This window comes from Telmatherina bonti (assembly GCF_933228915.1).
Source record: "Telmatherina bonti genome assembly, chromosome: 23".
NCBI classification, from domain to species: Eukaryota; Metazoa; Chordata; class Actinopteri; order Atheriniformes; family Telmatherinidae; genus Telmatherina; species Telmatherina bonti.
The window spans coordinates 9329343-9352959 of record NC_136632.1 but is presented as its reverse complement, the minus strand read 5'-3'; the positions used below and the strand labels follow the sequence as shown (position 1 = coordinate 9352959).

The 23617-nt window shown below is 39.6% G+C and overlaps 1 protein-coding gene across 1 annotated transcript in view; it reads left to right on the top strand.

The window, feature by feature from the left end:
* Positions 1–429: 429 nt before the first annotated feature.
* iqsec3a (IQ motif and Sec7 domain ArfGEF 3a) overlaps positions 430–23617 on the top strand; it is a gene marked incomplete at both ends in the record, with an annotated part of 125148 nt that continues 101960 nt past the window's right edge. The window contains one exon of the mRNA XM_079263471.1: positions 430–1025. Within this exon, the coding sequence (XP_079119597.1) occupies positions 430–1025 (596 nt within the window). The remainder of the gene's footprint in view (positions 1026–23617) is intronic.

The following is a 23617-nucleotide window of genomic DNA, read 5'->3' as shown; positions in this document are numbered from 1 at the left end:
TTGACTCCAAAAATCTGAAATAAAACTATTATGGACCGGTGCCAAAGTCCGAAGGACTCATTTTTAGAGGGAAAGTCTCGCACGTCCTGTAAAAATACTTAATAAAAAGCAAAACTTGCGAAATAAATCGCAGTTCCACTTCATCATATGCAGTGCGTGCTGACGTCACTGTTTCACTACGGCCCCGCCTCCGCACTCTGCTGATGCTCACCCCCCCCCCCCCCCCCTTGCATCAGCACCATTTCTGGTCTCCTCATTTGGCACACGGAGAGAGGAAGAGAAACTACCCATCTCCCAGAGGCGTCCGACTGCCACCACAGCATCCCGGATACACAAGTGTTCAGAGGCCCCACCGACCAATCCAAACGCCAGAAACAGCTGGAGAAGAAGCCGATACAACCGTGCACACGGTCATAGCTGCACTTAGTAATGGAGAGCCTGCTTGATAATCCCATGAAAGCCGTTCTTTACCTGAAGGAACTCACCACCATCGTGCAGAACCAGCAGAGCCTGATCCAGACGCAGCGCCAGCGCATCGACGAACTCGAGCGGAAGGTGGAGGACCTGATCGGGGAGAACCGACAGCTGCGGGACCCCCATCTCTACGTCCAGCAGCCCGCTCAGCATCACCACCACCACCATCACCATCCGACTCACCGCAGCGCCAGTCCGCAGGCGCCGGCCCACCTCCATCAGCACCCGGGGAACAGCAACAAAGCCGGGGCTCATCTCAGCCAGCAGGCGCAGCAGCAGCAGCATCAGCAGCAGCCTCCTCCTCCTCAGCAACAACAGCAGCAGATTACCGGTCTAGCGGCCCAGCCTCAGCAGCACCCGACTCCCCCTGCGCCGACTTCCCACCACCCACAGCAGCTCCAACTCGTCCCCACCTCCCAGCAGTCTCCCAAAGTAAGCAAAGCCGGCACCGACTCCACCGAGGAGGAGAAGAGGAACGCCTGCTGCAAGTCGCTGGTCCCGCAGACTCCCACCACTCTCTGCCGCTCAGTTGGACTGGCCAGGAAAGCGGAGTAAGTCTCACGTCGTGTCTTAATCATGCAAATTAGAAGCTGCATCCTGTCAGATAAGTTACACTAATCTGATCCACTGCCAGACTTCATGGTCTGATATAATGATAATAATAATAATAATAATAATAATAATAATAATAATAATAATAATAATAATAATAATAATAAAAGCATCCAGGACTTCAGGTAGTTTCCTGCAGCACACTGTGAGTGTAAATATGGAAAATGGGGTTTGGCCAGCATTGTGTCATATTTTCCAGGACCATCAGACATGTAATGTCACATATAGTCAAAGTTGCAGGTTGTTACACACATCTTGCATAATCTCAAAATAATATTCAACAATTTACCTGGGAGGAGTCTGCTGAAACTCTGCGGCATTGATTTGACTTTGATTAACTCGAAATCCCCTGATGAGCTTAGTCCCAGTTTCCTCACAGGTAATTCAAGCCCCTCCTGTACTTTGACATTGTTGCTGCCTTGTTAAATCAACTGCAAGTACAATATGTATTGATTTTAAGGACCCGGGCTGGCACTCTTCACAGTCTGAGATCTATTCACCGAGGTAGACTCCTATATTTAGGAAGATTAGGTGTACATTTTTACTCAAGTCATTCCCTTTAGTGATGTTGCATATTTCATATGTTGAAACGAATCTTATTTTCTTTAGCAGCCCCTTATTTCACTCTGTTTGCACAGTTTGAATGCACTGGGTATTACGTGAAAATACAATCTGTTTTTGGACTGAGGCAGCAGTTTCACAGGTATTAGGAGAGCGAGCTGAAATTGTAAACACACATCTTAAAACAAGCCTACTCCTCCTGGCATATCGCTGGGTTGATTGAACAGAATATAAAGGCTTATTTGTGGGATCTAAAATGTTCCACCAGAGAAAGGAGAAAAATATTAATGCTTGGGTGTAAACACATCCCAGCCATTGCAGAACAACTAACAAGCTGTGGTGATTTTGTTGATCAGACTTGTATTATTATTAACTTGGGGTTTACAAGTAAAAATGTTCTGATAGACACAACAATTAATGGATCATTTGAACATCTAATAGCCAATAAAAAAACAAAACAAAAAACAACATTACATGTTTAACGGTTGCTTAGAGTTATAAAGGGAAAACATAGCAGCAATCAAGCAACTGCAACTATTAGTGTTTGTTTCTACATTATTATAAAAAACACAATGGGAATCAAAGTCAATGTTCCTACAAATGGAGGATAATACTAATAGTTTCCGAATACTTCCTCACTGACATTTAGTTTATTTTAAAGTGCATATTTCCCCAGTGACAGGAGTCTTTGTATTGCTGCAAGTAGATTATGAAAATGTGATCTAAAGGAGCTAAATGCACACTTGTGCTCTTATCCTTGCTCATCAGCGTCTCCTTGCTTTTTTTTTCTTACAGAAATACAAGTAGACTTAAAATAACAACTATGACCTTAAATTTTAAATATCAGATCAAATCTTCATCGATTGAAGGTTGTAATATAATATAATAAATATAATAATAAATGTCTATTCTTTAAGAGCAATGCGTTTGCTTCAGAGCTGTCCATGGTGCTGAATGTTCTTTGCCTCCATCAAGGTCACATGCATAGCCTCTGCCAGAGCTGCAAACACACCCGCATGCACAAAAACACGACACACTGAGCCCCATCTGTTCCACTCGGCCACATTTGCATTGTTTCTGTTAATCCAGATTGACTCGTCGTGCCATTAAGTCATAATTCCTAAAGAGTATGGGTCAGGAGTAGTACACATTAGCATGAATACAAGGGGAGGAAAATAGAACGGCTTTCAAACATATCCAAGGAGCTGCAGACACACATAAACCCACATGACATAAGGAGAAGAAAATTAATGTCAGATCGGAATTCACTGTTAAACATGCACCTCCTCCAGTTTTCTGCAGAATGATGAAGAACGGGACACAGGCGAACAGTTAGAGACAACTCAAGACAGCGCATGCTTTTAAGCAGTGAAAGGCAGACGACATGAAGCAGCTTTATGATTTCTACTTTAAGCACTGAGCATCACTACATGAGAGAAAACCTGCATTTCTAAGAGTGACTGGTTAAGTGATGCTGCAAATGTCATATTTAGATATACTTATATACTTATGCATGCCATTCATAACAAAATATATGTATTTTTTTCTTTTGCTGGAGTTGAAGTACCTCATTTACATCTGCAGGCAAAGAGTGTTTCAACAGATTTTGGTTATGTACATGTGAGGTAAGAGCACCTAGTTTACAAGAATGTTAGCATCACATAGATTATTTTATTAAGGATACAGGAAAGCAGCAAAGTAAACAATCCCTTAATATTTGACTGTAATAGATTTCCAGCTTAAACACTGGTTTCCCATCCCAAAAGAAATATTTTATTTGATTAAAAGGGAGCAGAAAATCCATTTGCAGAGCTCTAAATGAAAAATTAAATGCTTGCTCAGTCACATCATGCGTTTCTCATCTCCAGCAGCGGCATCGTTTGAAGGATGCAAATCAAAGCCAGCTTCTGCTCTGAACCGAGAATGCCGTTGAAAAGTTGTTTCCTGCTTCATCCATAAACCTCCCAGATGGACTGAAGGGTTGCAGTCGCATTGCTCAGTCTGAGCAGGGTTTTTAAAGGGTCTGTGTGATTTGAAGGGAGCCTTCAGCAATCCTGTATAGTTCTCTTTCTTCCCTCTGAGTCTGTCAACTACACATCCCACTCTAAGCTTACTTTATTCTCATGCTCGTTTTCTTTCAATTTTTTCTCTCCATGGTCTCCGCGTACAAGTTGCACCTTTGCCCACCTACTTCATTTCTCCTTTCACCTTCCTTGCTGTCCTTCTCCCCTTCACCCTGGCTCGCTGTGTATAATTTCTCATTCTCCCCATCCTTTCTTGTCACATTTCTGTGTCCCAACTCCCTCTTCTCCTTTCCTGAAAACAGCGGCTTATGCCACACAAGCTAACTCTGCAGTCTGAATCAGTATTCAGACCCATCCTCTAACAATCCTCTCCACCACTTAACCCATCCACAGACTGGACTGGAGCCCTCGGTCCTTTTCTTCTCTCTGTATATGCTTTGGAGCTGCCAAGTGTTAAAATGAATGTGTGAAAGCGGGGCCATGTGTTCAGGAGAGTGGCAACAATTGTGGCAGAGAGATGGAGGCACGTCTGATAGGCAGCAATCTCGTTGCCTGAGGTGGAAATCCCAGCATTCTCATGCAGCTCCGGTGCTTTTCTGCTGCTGCCTCCCACACACTCACAGATATGCTAAGCTCTTGCTCTGACACACGAAATGCTTAAAAATGCACACAAGCTCCACCATGGCACATGCCACCTGGCAGAAAGCATGTTTTTCCACACTGGCCTTGACTCTCCCCTCCTGCACCCACAATGCCCCAATTTTTCCTCCTGCTGGCCTTTTACCAACCGGAGAGCAGCACGGAGCCATCTCTTCTTGCATCTTCTGCTTGCAACTGCACAAGCTTTAACTTGTTCAGTCATTTGAAAGAAGTAACAAACTCTTGCAATTTAATGCAACATTATAACACCATTTCTATGTGAAATGAAATTATATTTAATTTTAGAATGGAAATTTTATGGGTTTTTCATATTCAGTTTAACTCCTGTACTCCTACTGTGTGATTGGTGTTGGTATTGTATGGTACCAATACTAGTGTTGGTACTTACCTGTATTTACCAAACGCACAACAAAAAACTGTGAAGCAATACTAAAAAAAAAAACCTTTACCATTAGAGTTTTGTTTTCTTTTATTTCCATGGTTTATGATTCAGGACACTATTAACATTATTTAGTCCTAAGAGGTCCTTAATGTAGCTACATGCAACATCATTTATTGTTTTATTATTTTTAAAATAAGCCAAAAACAATGAGAGTGTGTGAAAATAAATACATACTTGATGTTCACAAAGGAGTAAAGTTAATAAGTATCATCGCAGTGCTCAAAATCAAATTGAACAGATGAATTGAAAATTTGTTTTTGTAAGCAACTCAAGAAAAAACAATGTTTTGCTGCTCTGGAGTATTTAAGTGTGTTTTAACGCAATGCCAGGGAAGAAAGACATCAGTAAAGATCTCAAAGTTGCAATTGTCTCTGCCCAGCAATATGGGAAGGATTATAAGCCCTCAGTTAGTTCAGTTAGCCATGCAAAACTCAGAGAAATGACAAACCCAAGAGACATATGAGACTCTACAGGCTTTGGTTAGCATGTAAAGGAAGGAAAAAAAAAACAGCAACAAAACAAACAAGTTAAAAAAAAGAAAAAACATGGCAACACAACCTGGATTTGTGTAGCTGTATCTCAACAGCCACAAAACTTCTGAAGCAATGTCCAGAAAAGATTATTAAAGATTATTAAAGATGTGAGTCCTTCAGATCAATGAGCCTGGAACAAAAGTCCCACCATCTGTCCGGACATGCTTAAAGACATGCAAGGGTTGTTTTATATTACATCCTTACCCTACATGAAGTCTATCAACTCGGCGTCTTTGTATGTTGATTAAAGCCAACAGTTGGTTTCTTTTAAAGACAGCTATTTTTTCTCCAGTTGAACCCATTTGTTCTTTCAGCTATGAAAATGATTGTTTTCTGTCTTGCTTGCAAACTTGCAAACAAACACCAAGCTGCAGCTTGCTTTGCAGTTTTGCATCAATAGAGACCAGCAGCCTAAAGCCATAAGAGTGTTTTTGTGTTGGCTTTCCTCTTATTTGTTTCTCATTAGAACTGACCAGTTGCATTTTAACTGGTTTTAATCACATTCAGATAACCCTTTTGGAGAACAAAAAGAGTGCATGCTTTAGCCCAAAACACAGTCTAAATATGACTCAGCAGGTTGTTTGCTAATGCGAAGCATTTGAAACATCTTGTGGTCATAAGAGCAGCCTCGGTGAACCGTAACCCTCCATGAAGGTAGCAGCTGAACTGAAAACAAACAATTTAGCCCCAACCTTGATCAGTTTCTCAGCATAACTAGAACCATGTCATGTTATTTCCTAAACCCAACTAATTGCTGATAAAAGTGCTAAGTGTACAAACAAAATGCAACTCAAAGTGGAAAAAAAGAGTAAATTATCTCATGTTTTCATGTCATTTAATTTTATAAAGTTTACTTGCAGTCCACAATGGTTGGTGAAAGAAACCAGGATTCTTGCGAATCTGTTTTCTGATTTGCACTGACACCAGCACAGCCCTAACTTACAACATACTGGCCCCAGCAGTAACAAGACTGGGCTTTCAGGATTAATAAAGGATACAGTCTGTATCCTTTATTAATCCTTTTGTACATATAGAAGAGCACATCTGACATTTATACAAAAATTGTGTAGGATGTCGTCGCCACACGTGCGTTTCTGAAAAATGTTCTCTGTTGAACAGAAAATGTATTGAAATCTTTTATCTGAAAAGTGAAGTTTACACAAAGCAAGAAGTCTTGTTTGAGGCTCCAAGAACAAAAACGGGAGATTCATAGGAATACTGATCGTACTGAAATCGTATTATTGGTACGTCAAAACTTCGTCAAAAGTTATCATTAGAGACATTCAAGGAATTTTATTGTCTTACACATTTACACAGCACAAAATTCAGCACACCAGGTCCTGGATTTACTCCAATTAATATTTCATATGTGCTAAAATCTCTAATTATAAAATAAAATAAAATAAAATAAAATAAAATAAAATAAAATAAAATAAAATAAAATAAAATAAAATAAAATAAAATAAAATAAAATAAAATAATGCTTTGTCTGCCAACAATATCTGTCAGTTCAGTAATTGTTAAAAGTGCAAATATATGCACATATTTACAGTTTTTAAACAAAAAGGAGAAAAACTGATTTCCTCCTTGAGTTCAGGATATGTTGCAGGAATCTTTTCATACAATCATTTCTTCTGATGTCCTTCCAACACCACAACTTTTAGTACTTGAGTCATCATGTCTCATTTACATGTAATCCATTGACATTGCATAATCTACACTTTTCATCCTAATGGCATTTTTATGCTCAGCAATGCTATCTCTGAGTCTTCTTTTGATCCAGCCTACATAAAAACATCCACATTACCAACCGAAGCTTCCAACCTTCAGAACAATCAATTGCCCTTATTGATATAATCTGCTGTTACTTTAAAGACGATTGCAGCTGTAACAAGGTAGTCAGATCAGAAGATGCCCATTCTGGTCATTTTGCAGGGCATGCAGTGAAAACTCAAGACTGACCTCAATCTCAGAGTTCATGGTTCATCAGGATGAGTTTAAATGCTGTTTTTGTGCTTTAATTAGCCCCATTTACCTCCACTTATGCAGCTTCAGCACATGTTTTAGAGGCATATTTCTTAAATTACTAATGAGTGTGTATTATGTTAGAAATTTGTTTTGGTCTGAGAAGCCTTAAAGAAATGTTTGCCCCTCTGTAGATAGCAGACGGGTGGATGATGCATTCAAAGAGTTGAAATGGACTCCTGGAAGGGGACTCTCTCGTCCTGCAAGCTTGCTCTTTACTCAGCTCTCCCTCCCTCCTGTCTGAATGGAAATCATGTCTGCTCAGTTATGACCGGGTGGCTGCCGCTGCAATCCAATTCATGAATATCACATTTAGGGCATAGTGCTTTAAAATTGCCTCATTTCTCAGAGGATGTAGCTGCAGGGTGATTCCTGACTCCTTAGTAGAATATTGGCTGCTTTCATGCACAAGCTGAGCATGGAAGAGACAGTCCCAGGTGCCTGTTATACAACTGTGTGTGCTCATGCATGCGTGCGAGTTCAGACTTGTGTTTGTTTTTGTGTTGGGGTGTTAAAAGGAGATGAAAAATTCTGTCCTTGTGAAATATGTGTGATAATTTAGTGGTCTTTTACATGTGTGCATGGTAATCAGGAGTATAATTTGCTTTAAGGCTTTGGCTCACTGCACACCTGTTTGTTAGAGGTGCTGATTTAGTGGTTGGGATTTGCAGAGCAACACAACTTCAGAAAAAACAGCATGCTTGAAGAAAACACAGCTTCAAAACTGTAATAGAAATAGAAATAACTAAAAGTAAATACACAAACAAATCTTAAACACTGAAATGTTAAATGACTTTAGTCAAATCAACTGTGTGTTGGTTTTATTGTCTTTTCTGAATTACTTTATTTTCCATTTTGTTGTTTTGACGTCTTTAAAGTCTTTGATTGCTTTGTTTTGTGGTGCTTTCAGATGTTTTAAAGTCTTATTTTGATTTATTCTGTTGCTTTCAATGTTTTAAATCTTCCAATTTTTCTTTGTTTATGGTGGCTTTTATTTTTTCACTGTAAAGGTGTTTCATATTTTAGAGCAAACAGCATAACTAGTTTTGAAAAACAATTACTAAGTGAGAAGCTAAACAAATAAAACCTCACTTTGTGTGTCTAGTCTACACAAGGTATAAAATTAAAATAAAGACAGCGGGCATTTGAGATTGTTGTTCATGTATGTGTGAAAGTTCAGATCTGCACCTGTAACATTGACTTCTAGCTCAAAGTCAAAGATCGCACAGCTTGTCCTGATTTTAGTTTGATTGAAAAAAGATCTACAGATCATAAAGTAGGACATTGACGGATTGATAGAAACACAGCAGCAGATTGACAGAAAGACCAACATAATTGGACAGATGAAAACAACAAAACAAAAACAGTAAACACGCCATGCACAGAGTAACTGCACAAAACACCCCAAGAAATCCCGAGGGATCAGGGGGCCCAAATGCTGTCCTACTTTTCTCGTCACTAAACTGCAAAACAGCTTCCTTTCAGCTTCATCTGCTGCTTTGATTTCCTGTCAATCCAGATGAAAAAATGCCCTCATCTTTCTCTGAATTTCCTTCCACCTGTGCAACAATCTGACTGACTAACAGGCAGGCTTGCCGTCCTCATCCTTGACAAATCCGGATCACTGACATGACATCATCTTTTTGATGTAAATATTGCCCAACAGTTTACAGCTCTGCATGGGATATTTATGTTTTTGTTAGTCATGTTACACTAGCCGCACAGTGAGTCACTGCCTTCATCGTTGGAGGTAAATTACACTTGTGTGTGATGGCTGCATTTCATTTCTCCTGCATGCAAATGAACAGCAGGCCTAATGAGCAATCAGCGGAGTGTGTCATTCCTGTGTAATCTACATATTTCAGTGTTGTGATTGCAAATGAAAATGGCATCGCTGTTGTCATGTGCTGTCACTCAGTCAGATCGCATATCGTAAATAGGTCCTGTCATGAAGCGACCAAAGGTTTCGTCCATATTTACTCCATTTTCTTGCATTTTTCTATCGTGAGCAAATACTTTTAGAGCTTATTGTCATTTCTTAATGTGATACAAAAACAAATCTCTCAAGCTTTGGTGAAAATGCAATATGCTAATGAGTCAACTCCTCTAAAATCTGTTTACCAGCAGCATCATTTATTATCGTATTGCAGATTTCCATGGTGTAAACAACAAAACATGATGCATAGAGACATTCAAAGAATCATCAAAAACCTCCATCAGATCCTACTTTTAATTGCACTCATACATTACAACCTGTTGGCTTTATCTTTCAGCACAAAACTTTCTGGCAATTAGCATTAACTTGCTAATGAGTATGCTATACTTATTTTAAAAGCTTGTTACACCACTGTTTGACATGCACTCATGGTGCTTAAATCTGGAATTTCTCAAGAAAGATTCATGCCCCTCAGTAGTCAGTGAGCCTGTAAACTAGAGGTTCCTAGAAAGAGGACACAGCATGCGGTTATGGAAAAATGGCCACCCATCTGTCGCAGAGATTTCACCTCCTGAGAGATTAACGCTGAAAATCCCTCAGACAGACAATTGTAATTGTTTTGCGCCATGTGGACCATTGTGCATGTGTGCATGTGTTTGTGATTGGAAAGGGTTTGGCTCTTGGGGCCGACTCAGTTAGAGCTGATTAGTTTGGATGAAATTCCCAAAAATGCACAGTTGATTTATTTTGTTTTTTATTACCCTGTGAAGCCGAACACATATTTGAAACATACAGTTTGAGACATTTTGTATCACATTTTGTTAGAAAAGTTTGCTCAAACCACAATCTGATACTTGTCTCCGTCTTCCTAATAGATACGAGTAACAAGAGGATTACACTACAACGATTTCACCTATTACATGGTAACGAATGCTAAAAATACCAAAAAATAAACTGTTCCTTTTCTTCCAAATTTTGTTCAGGAGCCAAATAAAATCTCCAGCTTTAAGAACATCTGGACTTCTTTCCCCAGTTTTTCTTGCCATTTAAGGGCTTCAGATTAAAAAGTAAAAAAAAAAAAAGAAAAAAAAAAAAAGAAAACTGTTAAACTATAGCTCTATTTTTTACTGTAACTTTGCACTCACATTGCTGCTTCTATTATTTACTCTCAGTATCATTATCTGATATAAATTATAGCTACTATAAAGCTATTACATTTGTATGATACATTGCATTACCTAATAACATGATTGCACATATCATGATGATTTTATTTATTAATAGCAGTGGCTGCAAAAGCTGCTGGTGAGTCCCATTAGATGCAAACTGTGAAGTGCTTTGACCTCATATTGTTTCTGCATCAGAGCTTCTCACTGAGCTTTTGCTACTTAAACATATTGACAAAACTCTCTGATTATCTTCTTCAAGTGATAAATAAGATAAAGCCATAACTGTTTGATATATCTCTTCCCATTTGCTGTTTGTTATTCACTCAAGTGAAAACTGGTGAACTTTAGCTGTGGTTAAATAGTATTTTGCTGAGTTAATTGACCCAAAAATATCTAAAGACCAGAATAGACTGATTGAAGCAAGTTAATTTATTGATTAAAGAACCACTAATGCCCCAAAATGGTCCAGTTCAAAGACAAAAATCACAATGAAAGCAGCAAGACCAAAGTCCTCAGTTGGCCCCTCTTTCTGTCTACCACTGCTGCCCCAAGTGGAGGTCAGCTGCCCACTGTCAAATGGTGAAGGATACACTGGAATCAACTGGACTGGAGAAGATACACCCAATCATCAATCACACAGCTAGTCTGTCCAACCAATCACCTGCTTGTAACCACACACAAATTCTGAATATCTAAAACAAGCCTTGTCCTGGGGCTTTGGCAGTTCCCTGAGTAGCAGAGCTAAAAAAAAAAACAAAACTTAACACTGTCCAAAAGTTCCTTTTTGGAAAAAAAAACCATTAAAAGCATGGCTTGATTATTTTCATACAGTCAAAGTAATTCAGATTTTAGAAAGGCAAATATAAAAGCAAGAGGTCGAGCTTTTGCATCTATTGATAGACCTGAAACAGTTACAGTTCGTTGGCTTTTTTTCCCCATCTTTCTTTTATTATTTTCAGTTTGTCAGCCTTGTTAATCCATCAGGGTTACTTAGCAGTTCAGGGTAGTTGTATTTCTTACAACCACAGACAATGTATCTTTTAATTTTGGGAGATCTCAATTAAGGAGCAATGTACAGGAAAAAAAGATTAAGACATCACTTTTCTGAAAAACTCAACAAATCTGAATATTTTACCTTAACATTTGGTCAACATAGAGCAAACAATTGCAAAAGTATTAGAGAAATAAAGAAGATAAATGATAATCAGAGAGAATGATAATAAGAAGAATACTTAATATTTTTCCATCTAATATTTAATTTAAAAATATTCTTTTTTTTGCAGTGAAAATGCTGTAACACTCATCAAAATGGTCGATTAATCTAAATTAGCTCTGGTTTTAAAAGCAATGTCTATATCATATCTGGAATCAGAGTAAAGTTGTGTACTATTTGTAGTTTATGGGGCACGTGTTGCTTTTTATATGTAATACACTGGATGTGCACCATCATTTGTTGGCCATTGTTCTCTGTCTAGCACAATCTCATGTCCACTGTGGCATTATGGGCTCACAAACTATATGCACAAGCATGCTCTTACCTAAGGAAATGTCAGGTGTGGTTAACATTACAGTTGTGAGTAATGTTCAAACCATCCACCTAAGGCTGCAAGGCTCTGCAGCGCTGATCAGAGCAGGCACTGCATGTCCAATAGGCTTTCCTGGGCTCCTTAGCAGATCATACGCGGTATCTAAGCCTTCCTCATTATTTATTGCACTGTGAAAAATAACAAAAAAAGGACACTAATTCATCTAAATAATCTCTTGTTGCTGTCTTGACAAATGTTGGCACACATGTACTAATCCATTTAATGTGTTCTCCTTTTCACTTATGACACTTTTAGACAATTTGTTTATGCTTTCATGCAGTCTGTTACTGCTTCACATTAAAGTCCAATGAATTTCTATTGACTTATTTTTTCTGGAGCAAACAGGTAAAACTTTAACCAGAATAAATGTGGTTGCAGTGCACTAAATATTGAAGGTGGTAACACCTTCAATACTGCATATATACATATATAGATGACTATAGTAGAGATTTTTGCTTCCTGTGCATCGTAGTTACATAATTTCTTCTTTATGAAATCCCTGACGTAATGATTACATCATGGGGTATGCAGTGCTGTCATTTGAGGTTTCAGTTGATAACCATGGTAAATAGTATGAGTGAGTCATTAGATGGAACTGGAGAAAAAATCCTTATTGTGTGTATGTAGTGTGGTCCCTTGTCATGTCTTGCCTAACCTTTGGATAATGACATTTTTCTCATTAACCTGATATGACAGTTTGAGCATCTTTGTAAAGAATGCAAAATATCTGACTAATCTGACCCACTGCCAAGTGTTCAGCAGATGGCTGTGCAGCAGCACGGTGTCACCTGATCCACCATTTAAGCAGCTAAGACTGCTCCATGTTGGAGGCACCAGCTGGACATCAGATGAAAATAGTGTGGCGGAAAAATTGTTGCTTTCATGGGAGAATGGGTCATTCTTGTTTGTGTCTGGTGGTGCTACTTGCAGTCTACTTAAAGAGGTAAAATCTCTCTCACGAAACGGTGGGAGTCATTATCAGAATATAGTTAATTCATAAGCTCTCGCACTCAGGTTGTGACATTATTCACAAATCCTTTATCAGAGGAAGACTTTTGGAGACAAGCATTGCCAGGAACATCAAGTATAGTGGATTATAGTGGATAAAGGTTGTCATAGTAATGTAAACAGCTGTGATGATTTTATTCAGGGTAGTGAATGCTACTTGGTACCTAGCTAGTTTTGCCAAGATTCTCTCTCAAAATTAGATTAGTCTGAAGTTGTTCAATGTTCAAAGCAGTAATTAATTACAATCATGTGTACGAAACATGTGTGTATATCTATATCTATATCTATATATATATGTCTATATATATATCTATATCTATATCTATATATATCTATATATATATATATATATATCTATATATATATATATATATATATATATATATATATATATATATATATATATATATATATATATATATATATATATATATATATATATATATTGAAAGTTGTTTACATGTCTTCTCTGGATTGATGTACAGGTGAAAGGCAAATATTTTAAACTATTTTCTCTTCATAATTAAGATCAAACATTGTTTTGTTCACTCTCTTCTCATATGTGTTTGCATTTTTTTGTAGGGCACATTTCATGCATGAGGAAACACTTTGTGTTACACAGCTGCAAACAAAAACATATTTGAAGCAAACTTATTAAAACACAAGAGCAGATGGTAAATATTATTCAACAAAAGAAGAATAAATATGGTTTAATTGGCAAAAGAAAAGATGAAAGACTTAAAAACGGTGTGATATATCTGAGTGCAGAAATGATTTAGGATCAAAGGAATGATCTGTCAGAAAAAGAACAGAAATAGTTAGATATCAAACCCAATACCAATCACGTCACACTGACTAGCTCTGCAACTGGAGGACAGACAACGGAGCTCCTACCTTTGGAAACATATTCTCAGCATCACCTCAGATGCATTTTTTCCCATTTCACTCAGGTTCGGTTTTGTCCAAGGTAACTGAATATATTTTGGACCCTGAGAAATAATAGTATTCAACACGGATGGTGCAATGCAGCTCAGTGATGTTTGAAGAATGCCCAATTTGTTTTGCACCTCATGTTGGTGACCAAAAACCCACTTATTTGTATACAACAATGCCTCAAATCTAACAGGATCCTTCGTTGGAAGCAGCTTCTATTCAAAAGCCCTTCTTGCCAAGAATTTGTCTTCCTCTGGTGTGTTTTTGTTTGCTATAAAAGGATATTAAACTACTTCTGGGCCAAGCAATAGCATATGCATGAAAAAGAAAAATGGGTGCAAGTCCAAGTGTGGCATAAATTTGGCTGAGGAGCAACATATTTCTGACAATATCTTGTCCAGCTGAATTAAATCCAATATAACATGAACTGTGAACCCCATCAGATAACAAAGCTCTTTCCAACAAAAAGCACCAGAAAGGTTAAGCTCTATTCCTTCCCCAGTTTTCTGTCCCTCAATGGGTTTTCTTTCCAGTTTTCAGTTTTCTTTTATGTTTTATTGAAGGAGATGGACAGCTCTGACTTGAAAACATCTTTGATCTTTGGGGAATTAAAAACCCACAAACCCAGATTTAATTCTCAACAGAACACAAACAACATATCAAATATTGAAATGGAGACATTTTACCATATTATGATATCAGTTTGATCCTGGTCTCTCCCCTCTTTAGCCTGCAGGACATGGTTTCTGAAAAGAATTTCAGACATGGATCCACCTCATCACTGTACAAATTTCCACTTTGCCTAAGATCGTTTCTAATGACCTTCGGTCCACCAAAAAAAAAAAAGTATTTGTATTACAGGATCATGTTCACCAATGACTAGAGCTTTACCTTGTGTTTGTGTTTTGCAAACTGTGCTCACGTATTTCCAGTAAAGAAATACGTGAGCACAGTTGTGGCTGTCAGACCAACGAGTCCTGGGATTACCGCCACGACAGGCACCAACGACCTTACAGCTTACACAGCTCCGGCTGGCCGCCTCAGCAATAGAGGCATGGAACACAGCCCATTCAGACTCAGTGTCCCCCGCCTCACTCGGGACATGTTCGAAGCTCTGCTGAAGGTGGGAGTTGAAGCTCGCTCTGACAGGGGACACAGCCAGACGTTCCCAGCAGACCCTCACAACACGTTTGGACCTGCCAGATCTGACCGGCTTCCTCCCCCACATCTGAGCCAACTCACCACCAGGTGGTGATCAGTTTACAGCTCCGCCGCCCTCTTCACCCGAGCATCCAAGGCATGTGGCCGCAGGTCCGACGATACGACTACAAAATCGATCATTGAACTGCGGCCCAGGGAATCCTGATGCCAGGTGTACATATGGACACTCTTATGTTGGAACATGGTGTTTGTTATGGACAATCCATGACAAGCACAGAAGTCCAATAACAAAACACCATTTGGGTTCAGAGGAGGGGGACCATGCCTCCCAATCACTCCCCTCCAGGTCTCACTGTCATTGCCCACGTGAGCATTGAAGTCCCCCAGCAGAACAATGGAGTCCCCAGAGGGAGCACCCTCCAGCACTCCCTCCAAGGACTCCAGAAAGGGTGGGTACTCTGAATTGCTGTTCGGTGTATAAGCACAGACAACAGTCAGGACCCCTCCCCTCACCCGGAGGCGGAAGGAAACTACCCTTTCATCCACCGGGGTAAACCCCAACGTGCAGGCACCAAGCTGGGGACTGATGAGAATGGCCACACCTGCTCGGCGCCTCTCACCATGAGCAACTCCAGAGTGGAAGAAAGTCCAGCCCCTCTCGAGGGTACTGATTCCAGAACCCAAGCCATGCGTCGAGGTGAGTCCAACTATTTCTAGCCAGAACTGCCCAACCTCGCGCACAAGCTCAGGCTCCTTCCCCACCAGAGAGGTGACATTCCACCTCCCCAGAGCCAGCTTCTGCAGCCGGGGATCGGACCGCCAGGGTCCCCGCCCCTTGCTGCCGCCCAGCTCACATTGCACCCGACCGCTACGGCTCCTCCAGCTGATGGTGAGCCCACGGGAGGTAGGGCCCATGTAACCCTTTTGGGCTGAGCCCGACCGGGCCTCATGGGTAAAGGCCTGGCCACCAGACGCTCGCTCTTGTACCCCACCTCCAGGCCTGGCTCCAGAAGGGGGTCCTGGTAACCCGCGTCCGGGCAAGGGAACATTTCTGCCTGGGTTTGTGTTCATCATAGGGGTCTTGTGAGAAAACAATCATTATCTCTTATTCAGAGCTAAGCTGAACTCACTAAGCATCAATCACTCACTATATTTCTATATTGCCTTTAACCTTTAACCTTTAAACAACTAGTCAACAAGCAATTGACAAAAACGATGTCCTACAGGAATCGCTCCCTGTCTCAGACTTCATCAGCACATTCCAGACAAGGATTATATGACTTAAAGAAAGCTTTGTGCATATATACAAACACAGCAGGATCACAGCAAATCAATGCATATATGTCTAATACTTCATAAAAAACAAAACCCATAATAATTTATCCAACAGATATTATACTCTGTAGGTCAGTGGTTCCCAACCTGGGGTCCCTGAAGCCCCAAGGTAGTCCCACAGAGAGTACATGGGGTCCCTGAAGATTTGAGTATTCAGGGCCAGTGTGATTTTGAAAAATGCCATGTCCACATAGTGACAAGTCGAGGTGTAGTCACTTTAGTTTGTGTTCATTTGCGGGGTTTTATTTCCATGGAACCAGTGCATTGGGAGCCTGAAAACACTAAGTTTGCATCATTTCATAAATGAGATATGTCTGAGGAATGTATGTCGGTGATTCCACTAACTTTGATTCGATCAGAGAAAAGTAGTCGCGTGTATTTTGGTGAGAAGAAGCTAATGAAAGCATAAAACCCCCAACCGGTTTCAACACCAGCTGGAGGGCTCCACAGCTTGTTTGTTTTCTAAAGGGGTTCCTCTGCAAAAACAGTCTTGGATCCATCGCTGAAGAGTGGGATCTTCAAAGTTTTTACAGTTTTGAAAACCATTTTGAGAATAATTTTACAAAAACTGGATGGACTGGCGAGCTGTCCAGAGTGTACACCTTCTCTCAACCAATGACGGCTGGGATTGGCTACAGCTTCCTGCACCCCCGAATTGGACTGACCTTTTAAGAAAATAAATGGATTTTACTAAAATTGTTTTACAGTTTTTAGACACTTCATTGCAGATTGTTCAAATTTTTCCCATCTTCAATCTGAAATGCTCTTTCATATCCAGTCATGTTACTGACCGGTTGCCAGTTGATCAAATTTGTTGTCAAATGCTTCTCCAGTTGATTTTAATCTTTACTAATTACCTTTACAGCATTTTATTACTCCTGCTACAACAGTTTTGGGAAGTGCTGCTGCCATCAAATTAAAAAAAAATCAGCTGATATTTTCCATAATATTGATAAAAAAAAAGGCCTTAAATATCTGATATGATGTTTATGTTCCAATATATTTGGAAAAAAGAAATGAGTTAATGGGATTTACAGATCATAGCTTTCTGTTTTTGTCTACATTTTCTGCATTGAATGGGATGTAGACAGATTATACATTTTCTCATGTAGCTACTAAAGATAAACTCCAACTGGCAACACTGCATTTCCATTATAAACATCCATCTATCCATTTTTTAGCTGTTTAATCCAGTTTACGGTTGCAGGAAGTTGGAGCCTATCCCAGCAATCAGTGAGTGAGAAGCAGGGTACACCCTGGACAGGTTGCCAGTCTATCCCAGTATTATAAACATTTGAGGTTGTAAATTTCCCAACTGTCATCTGATGATGGTGGTTAAATGGTAAAAACTGGTGTCAAACTAGACAAAATACAACATTTTTTCATAGCGAACCTGTTTAAAATTTAGTGGGAAATGCCGGAGGGAAAAGCAATGATAATAAATATAAAATAAGGTATGATACATAATAAATAAACTCTCCACAATAGCACAGTTGGGAGTTTTTTTAGGGGTCTAAAAATGGGGATGAAAGGTTTTCTCTCCTTCGTTGGTTCTCTCTTGGGAAAACTGATCTTCCTCTCTCACTCTCTGGTCCATCTCCAGCTCCCAGTTTGGCTCGCAGAAGGCGAGTTAAGCTGCTTGGGATGGCCCAAGAGTCTGTGCTGATGTAAAGCTTTCAGGAAAGCTGTCTCTCTTTCCTTTTGGCTTGCTGCGTGCACATGTGCAAAATAATTGCTACCACAGGCTTTTCAGACAGAAAAATGAGGGAGGTGTGTATTGTGGGAGATTTTTCTCTACTAATAGTCCACAATGATGTTTAACACACCACTCTCTGTGCAGAAATGTGTGTGTTTGCATTGAATGGGAGTCTCTAAAACATGGACATAAGCTGGTGTTTAGAACAACTGCCAGCTAACCAAACAGAAGAGGAGTATTGTGAAGTATTGCAAACATGTTTGAGTCTTTGTGATCAAAGTGCTCAGAAGACGCTGCCAGGAAGACATGGGCTGACTTGTGAAATGTTTTCTGGTATAATAGCAGAACAAAATTAATATCAAGGATTGTGATGAGCTCTTCACAGACATCAGCTTCTTGTTCTCCCTCATCCTTTTTTGTAGCTTGAGGTAGCAGGTAGAGCTGTCAGACTTTAAACCCCCTCTTTTAATGCATCCTTGCTTTGTCCAAGGTTTCTGTTTAATATACTTCACTGGTACATGTGACTGTTTATCCTTTTTTGCTTAAATGATAGAATTCAAGAATAAAAAAAACATAATGAGAGAAATTATGTAATGGCATCTGACACTAATATGTCTTTATGAGCAAACGTGAGAATATTCCAGTGACTGCTACAAAATGAAGTTGTCACATACAGGAATATTATTCCAACCTGAGAATTGTATTATTCCATTGGATACAGATCCTTTCCTGCTTTAAACAACATCAAACTCCTTACATAACGAAGCTGAAGTGGGAGTGTGTTGACAAGCACACACACAAAAGCAAGAAGCAAAAGACAATGAAGGCATTGTGTTGCCTTCACACAGAAGACCTTATACACGCTTATGGATTATTAATAGCTGGTATCAGTGAAGTAGAAGAGGACTGAGTTGGTGGTGTGGAAGATCAGAAAGCAGCTCATGCAGGTTTAGTTTATTGTGTGACGCCTGCACTGATCAACCAGTGCGCACTGCTCAAGGATTGCATGCTTGTGTGTGTCTGTGTGAAATTTGAGGAAGGGATGAGCAGTCTAGCAGATTTTATATTTCCAAAGCGTGGAGAAAAATTCATGGTGATGCCTTGTAGAGGAAATGTTGGCATAAGCCCGAAACCCGAGGACGAGCCGACTATCACCTCTGTGTGAGCGTGAGTAACAGAAAAAGATTAAACAGGAAATTACAGCTCTTAATGTCTCATATCAGAACAGCTTATGTCTTGTATGAACAGATTCATGATTTATAACATGATAGTTCAGCTTTTTATGTCTATTTAACACAAATATATCCCTAAAGAGCTGCTCATGAAGCTACCTGATCACATAAGAAATGGCCAAGAGCAGCGAGCAAGCTGTTTGTGTCCTGTAAAATGAAGCATAAGATGAGAGCAAATAGACGTTTTAGACCAATAAAATGGCTTTTAAAGATAAAAAGAGATCATTAACTTTGTAACCCACTGTAGTCACTTTGTGAGGCATTTCACTCCAAATTTGGTGAAGTCAGTGATTTAAGGTATTGAATCAGTCTGATATGAGGAGGATAAATGCCATATATCACTCCATCTGTGCACCACCTACATCTGTGTCATCATAACAGGGTCTCTCTGCACAGTCCAATGACTCCCAAATAATATCCACCAATTACTGATTAAAGCTTGCCTTTGTGCAAATATGAACTAGCATATAAGCATGTAAGGGGGAGAACTATGGAGGATAAATGTTTTAGCAAAACAAGTATTTTTTATTAAATTGTACAAGAATAGAGTTGTGAGAATTAATACATTTGGATTCAATTGAGAGTCAAACACAAATGGAAAAGAAAAAAAACTAATTCTGTAACCAGTAATAGTTGACTGAGTGGATGTTTTTTATGTTTAGATGCTAACCTGCTGACAGTTTTCCCCTATTGCTGATGTGATGCCTCTGACCTAAAATTAGGAAGAGGCTTGAATACGCTACAGTGGAATCAACGTTTCCATCCAACTCTTTAAAAATGCAGAAATCCAATTAGTAAATCTGCACAGCAAAGGCAGTTAAGAAAAAAACAGCTTTAACAGTGTTTAGGCATAATCCAAAATAATAAGAGAAATAATCGGCTAAACATTAACACCTGGAATCTGATAGTGGTGGACCAATATGTTGATCTAAATATAAATGGGTACAAGAGGAAAATCCTAGAGGGAGAATAAATAAATTTATTTAGTTATCTTTCTATTTAAAGGGTAATGCCAAGAATATTGAGTTGCTCTGATCCTTCAGGGTTAAGGCGACAGTGTAAAGACAAAAAGATTATTGACAAGCTCACATCTTTGTCCAGAGTAAGGAAAATGCAAACAGAAAGTTGGTCCACATCTACTCTTTCATGCTCCCTCATAGAAAGATAAATCTCAAAAGGTTGGAAAAATGCTTTACCATGACTATGTAAGTTTTTTATGACAGCATTTATGCAAAAACAGAGAAAATATTTCTTATTGCCATTTTATTTCCAATGTAATGACTAGACAGACATTATTGCTGCTGAATCAGTCACAGGTCCCAGCAACGAGTCAAGCTGAAAGCAGCGGATGGGTAAAATATGTCCAAACTTTTGACTGGTCTTGCACACAGAACACATCCCATTACACTTCCCACACAGAAGTGAAACCAGTACAGCATTCATGCAACACAGCAGACTTGGTTGTTTCCTTACGGAGAAGGAGAATATGCAGCCGTTATCTGCGTGAACAAGTGTCTTTGCTGTTCAGACACTCATTAATCTGTGTCTCCCTCAGCGGCCGCCTGTGTTCTGGACCCATTAAAAATGGCCACAGCAGTGTCATGGTTATTGAAGTGAACACAATTAGAGGAGCCATTAACAACGGGAATTAATTTGCTTTCATAGCCTGCCTGGTATGTTTGCTATTGTTGCTTGAAAGTATGCAGCAACGTCCCGCGCAGGGTCTCTTGTCTCACCTCCTTTATCTATTTACAGAGAGAAAGCAAGGTAGGGAGATGCAACGCTTTTGTTTGGGCATCTTTAAGCGTGGAATCAACCTGGGCTGCAGGGAAATCCCAAATCTGTTCTCCAAATTACTGTAATTAACTTTTACACTTCTGAACTGGGAGCAGGGTGGTTAGGAGGAGGCTATTTAAGAGCTCCTGAACTGAACCAGGAGCCATCAGGCCTCCTTATTGTTGTGTTTCCCCCTTATTCTGGTCCATGGACAGGGTACTATTGAAAGATGGTCACATCTCTAGACAGGAAGAGTAACTGGACAAATTCCTTTTTAGCACAACATACCCATCCTATAGTGTCCCAGCACAGTAAGCATGGGGAGAGTGATGGAATGTCAGCGTAAGAGGAACAGAAAGAAAGGACAAGAGTGGGGTTGGGTTAAGGAAGGGGTAATACTTATAGGTATAGACGGATGACTGTTTGAAATACAAGGCAGTATCTGGTTTGAAAGGAGGTAAACTGATGGATAAAATGATACTTTTCCACATACACATAAAAATTTCATGCTCTGTGCTCTTTCTGATTCAGAACCATCTTCATCACCTTTGCGTGTGTATCCACAGAAACCACCAGTATAATAACAGACTAAGAGGCTTTGTTTGCATGGTGGGTGATGTGCTTCAGATTTTACTTATGAAATTGTAATGAACTGCTTCGAGTATAATAAGATTTCATTGCGTCTATTCAAAACTCCACTTATAGTCAGTTACCAGCAAGACGAAGCCTGGGAGGTTGGAAGAGGTGTTTAAGCCCACCGACACGTTCACATCCTATCAAATGTGCATCTTCTCTCTGAAATATGCATTCTTATACCTCTTTCTGTCTCGAGGGCTATGCAATATATCATATCAATTATAAATGATCACTAAAACAGTGATAATGAGAACAATTTTAGAACAATTTTGGCATTTTACACCCTGCTAATTTGTCACATGTTCTAGATGACATGCATGTTTCTGCTGCTTCCAAAGACAAATCCAGGCAAATACCAGAAACAGAACCTTGACTTTCATTGACAGCACTGTTGCCTACTTAGTAGCGGCGTTGCCACTAAATTTACCAAGTTTTTACACCCCTCTAACCCCTCTAAGCAAATAACAACAAATCTAGCCACCTATTGGAGACCTATAGAGAGCACGTGTCCTTGAGGCCCATTTAAGCAGAAGATGGACAGTTTGGTCCATCTCCTGTCAGTTACGCTCAAAATTTCATGTGTTTCCAGAGAGCTTGGCTGTATGGCATTTGATGCAGAAAATGGAATAATACCACTGGAAATTGCGGGCATCAGTAATAAGCTGTATAGGCCACATGCAATGGAACAGGAAGACAGCGAAGAAGAAACCGCCAAACAAAAACTATCCAAAAAAGACACGGAAGAAGTTCAGAACAGTAAAAAAAACTTTTAGATTTCTACTTCTGGTGTTCTTGAACAGTTATAAATGACTTAATAGCAGTGTATTGCTGTTACCAAGCGGTGCCAAAATGGGGTGATAACCTACGAAATCAGCACTGCTGTGTTCCAAAGTTCCACAGGCTTTTGGCGGACGGTTTTTACATGTATAAGGTGTGTGGGGGGGGACAAGACACACTGAAGTACAAGAGCGGCGACGTATGAAAACGTCCCCATTTACTTCAGAAAGGGAGCATAAATGGGCCTTTATTCCTCTCAGGGAGTTGCAGCATTGCTGCTGTCGTTCCGTCCCCTATCTAAAAGCAGTCACAGAAGGCCCCATGCTGTGATAAAATAAGTTTCCCTGGCCTGAAAAGGATAGTGCTTTTCACAGCAGAGGTACTTAACACTTTTGCCACAATATGTGTACTTGCACTGCTTTACCTCCTTGTTGAGCAGATGTTCAACTCTGCATTGCAGCCAGACTAAAAATGGATTATGTGTCAAAGGTGCTGCAGCCCATGCTCCATAGTGATATGACACTTAAACCTAGATTATATTTGCTGACATATATCTATTCAACTGAAGGAATATATACAAAGATCAAAAAGAATACAATACAAATCAAACATGGCCTTTTTTCCCTCATCTGCACTTTTAATTTTCTCTTTATATCACTTCTTTAAATTCTGTCCCACAAAAAGTTCTACATGTACTTAAGGCTGTGCATATATCATAAGTCCCTAGTAGAGTTTTCTTTACTGGTTATTAAGTAAACACAGTGGACCTCTTAAAAGAAACCTACCAGCATTGAGAATGTTTCTTTTATTGTGCCGATGCAAGTATTCAAGCTGGATTCACAAATTTATTTGACTGCGCCAGCATGTTGTGATTTGCTCTTTTCAGCATAGTTGACCTGATTCTAGCATGCTGCATATTTATAAGATGATTAGCATAATCAACACCTTTTAAAACTTTCACATAATGCTGGTGTTAATATGGCAGCTGATGAATCTGTTTCTGTAGCGCAAACCTTCATATCTAACAGAAATTTGGGCTGG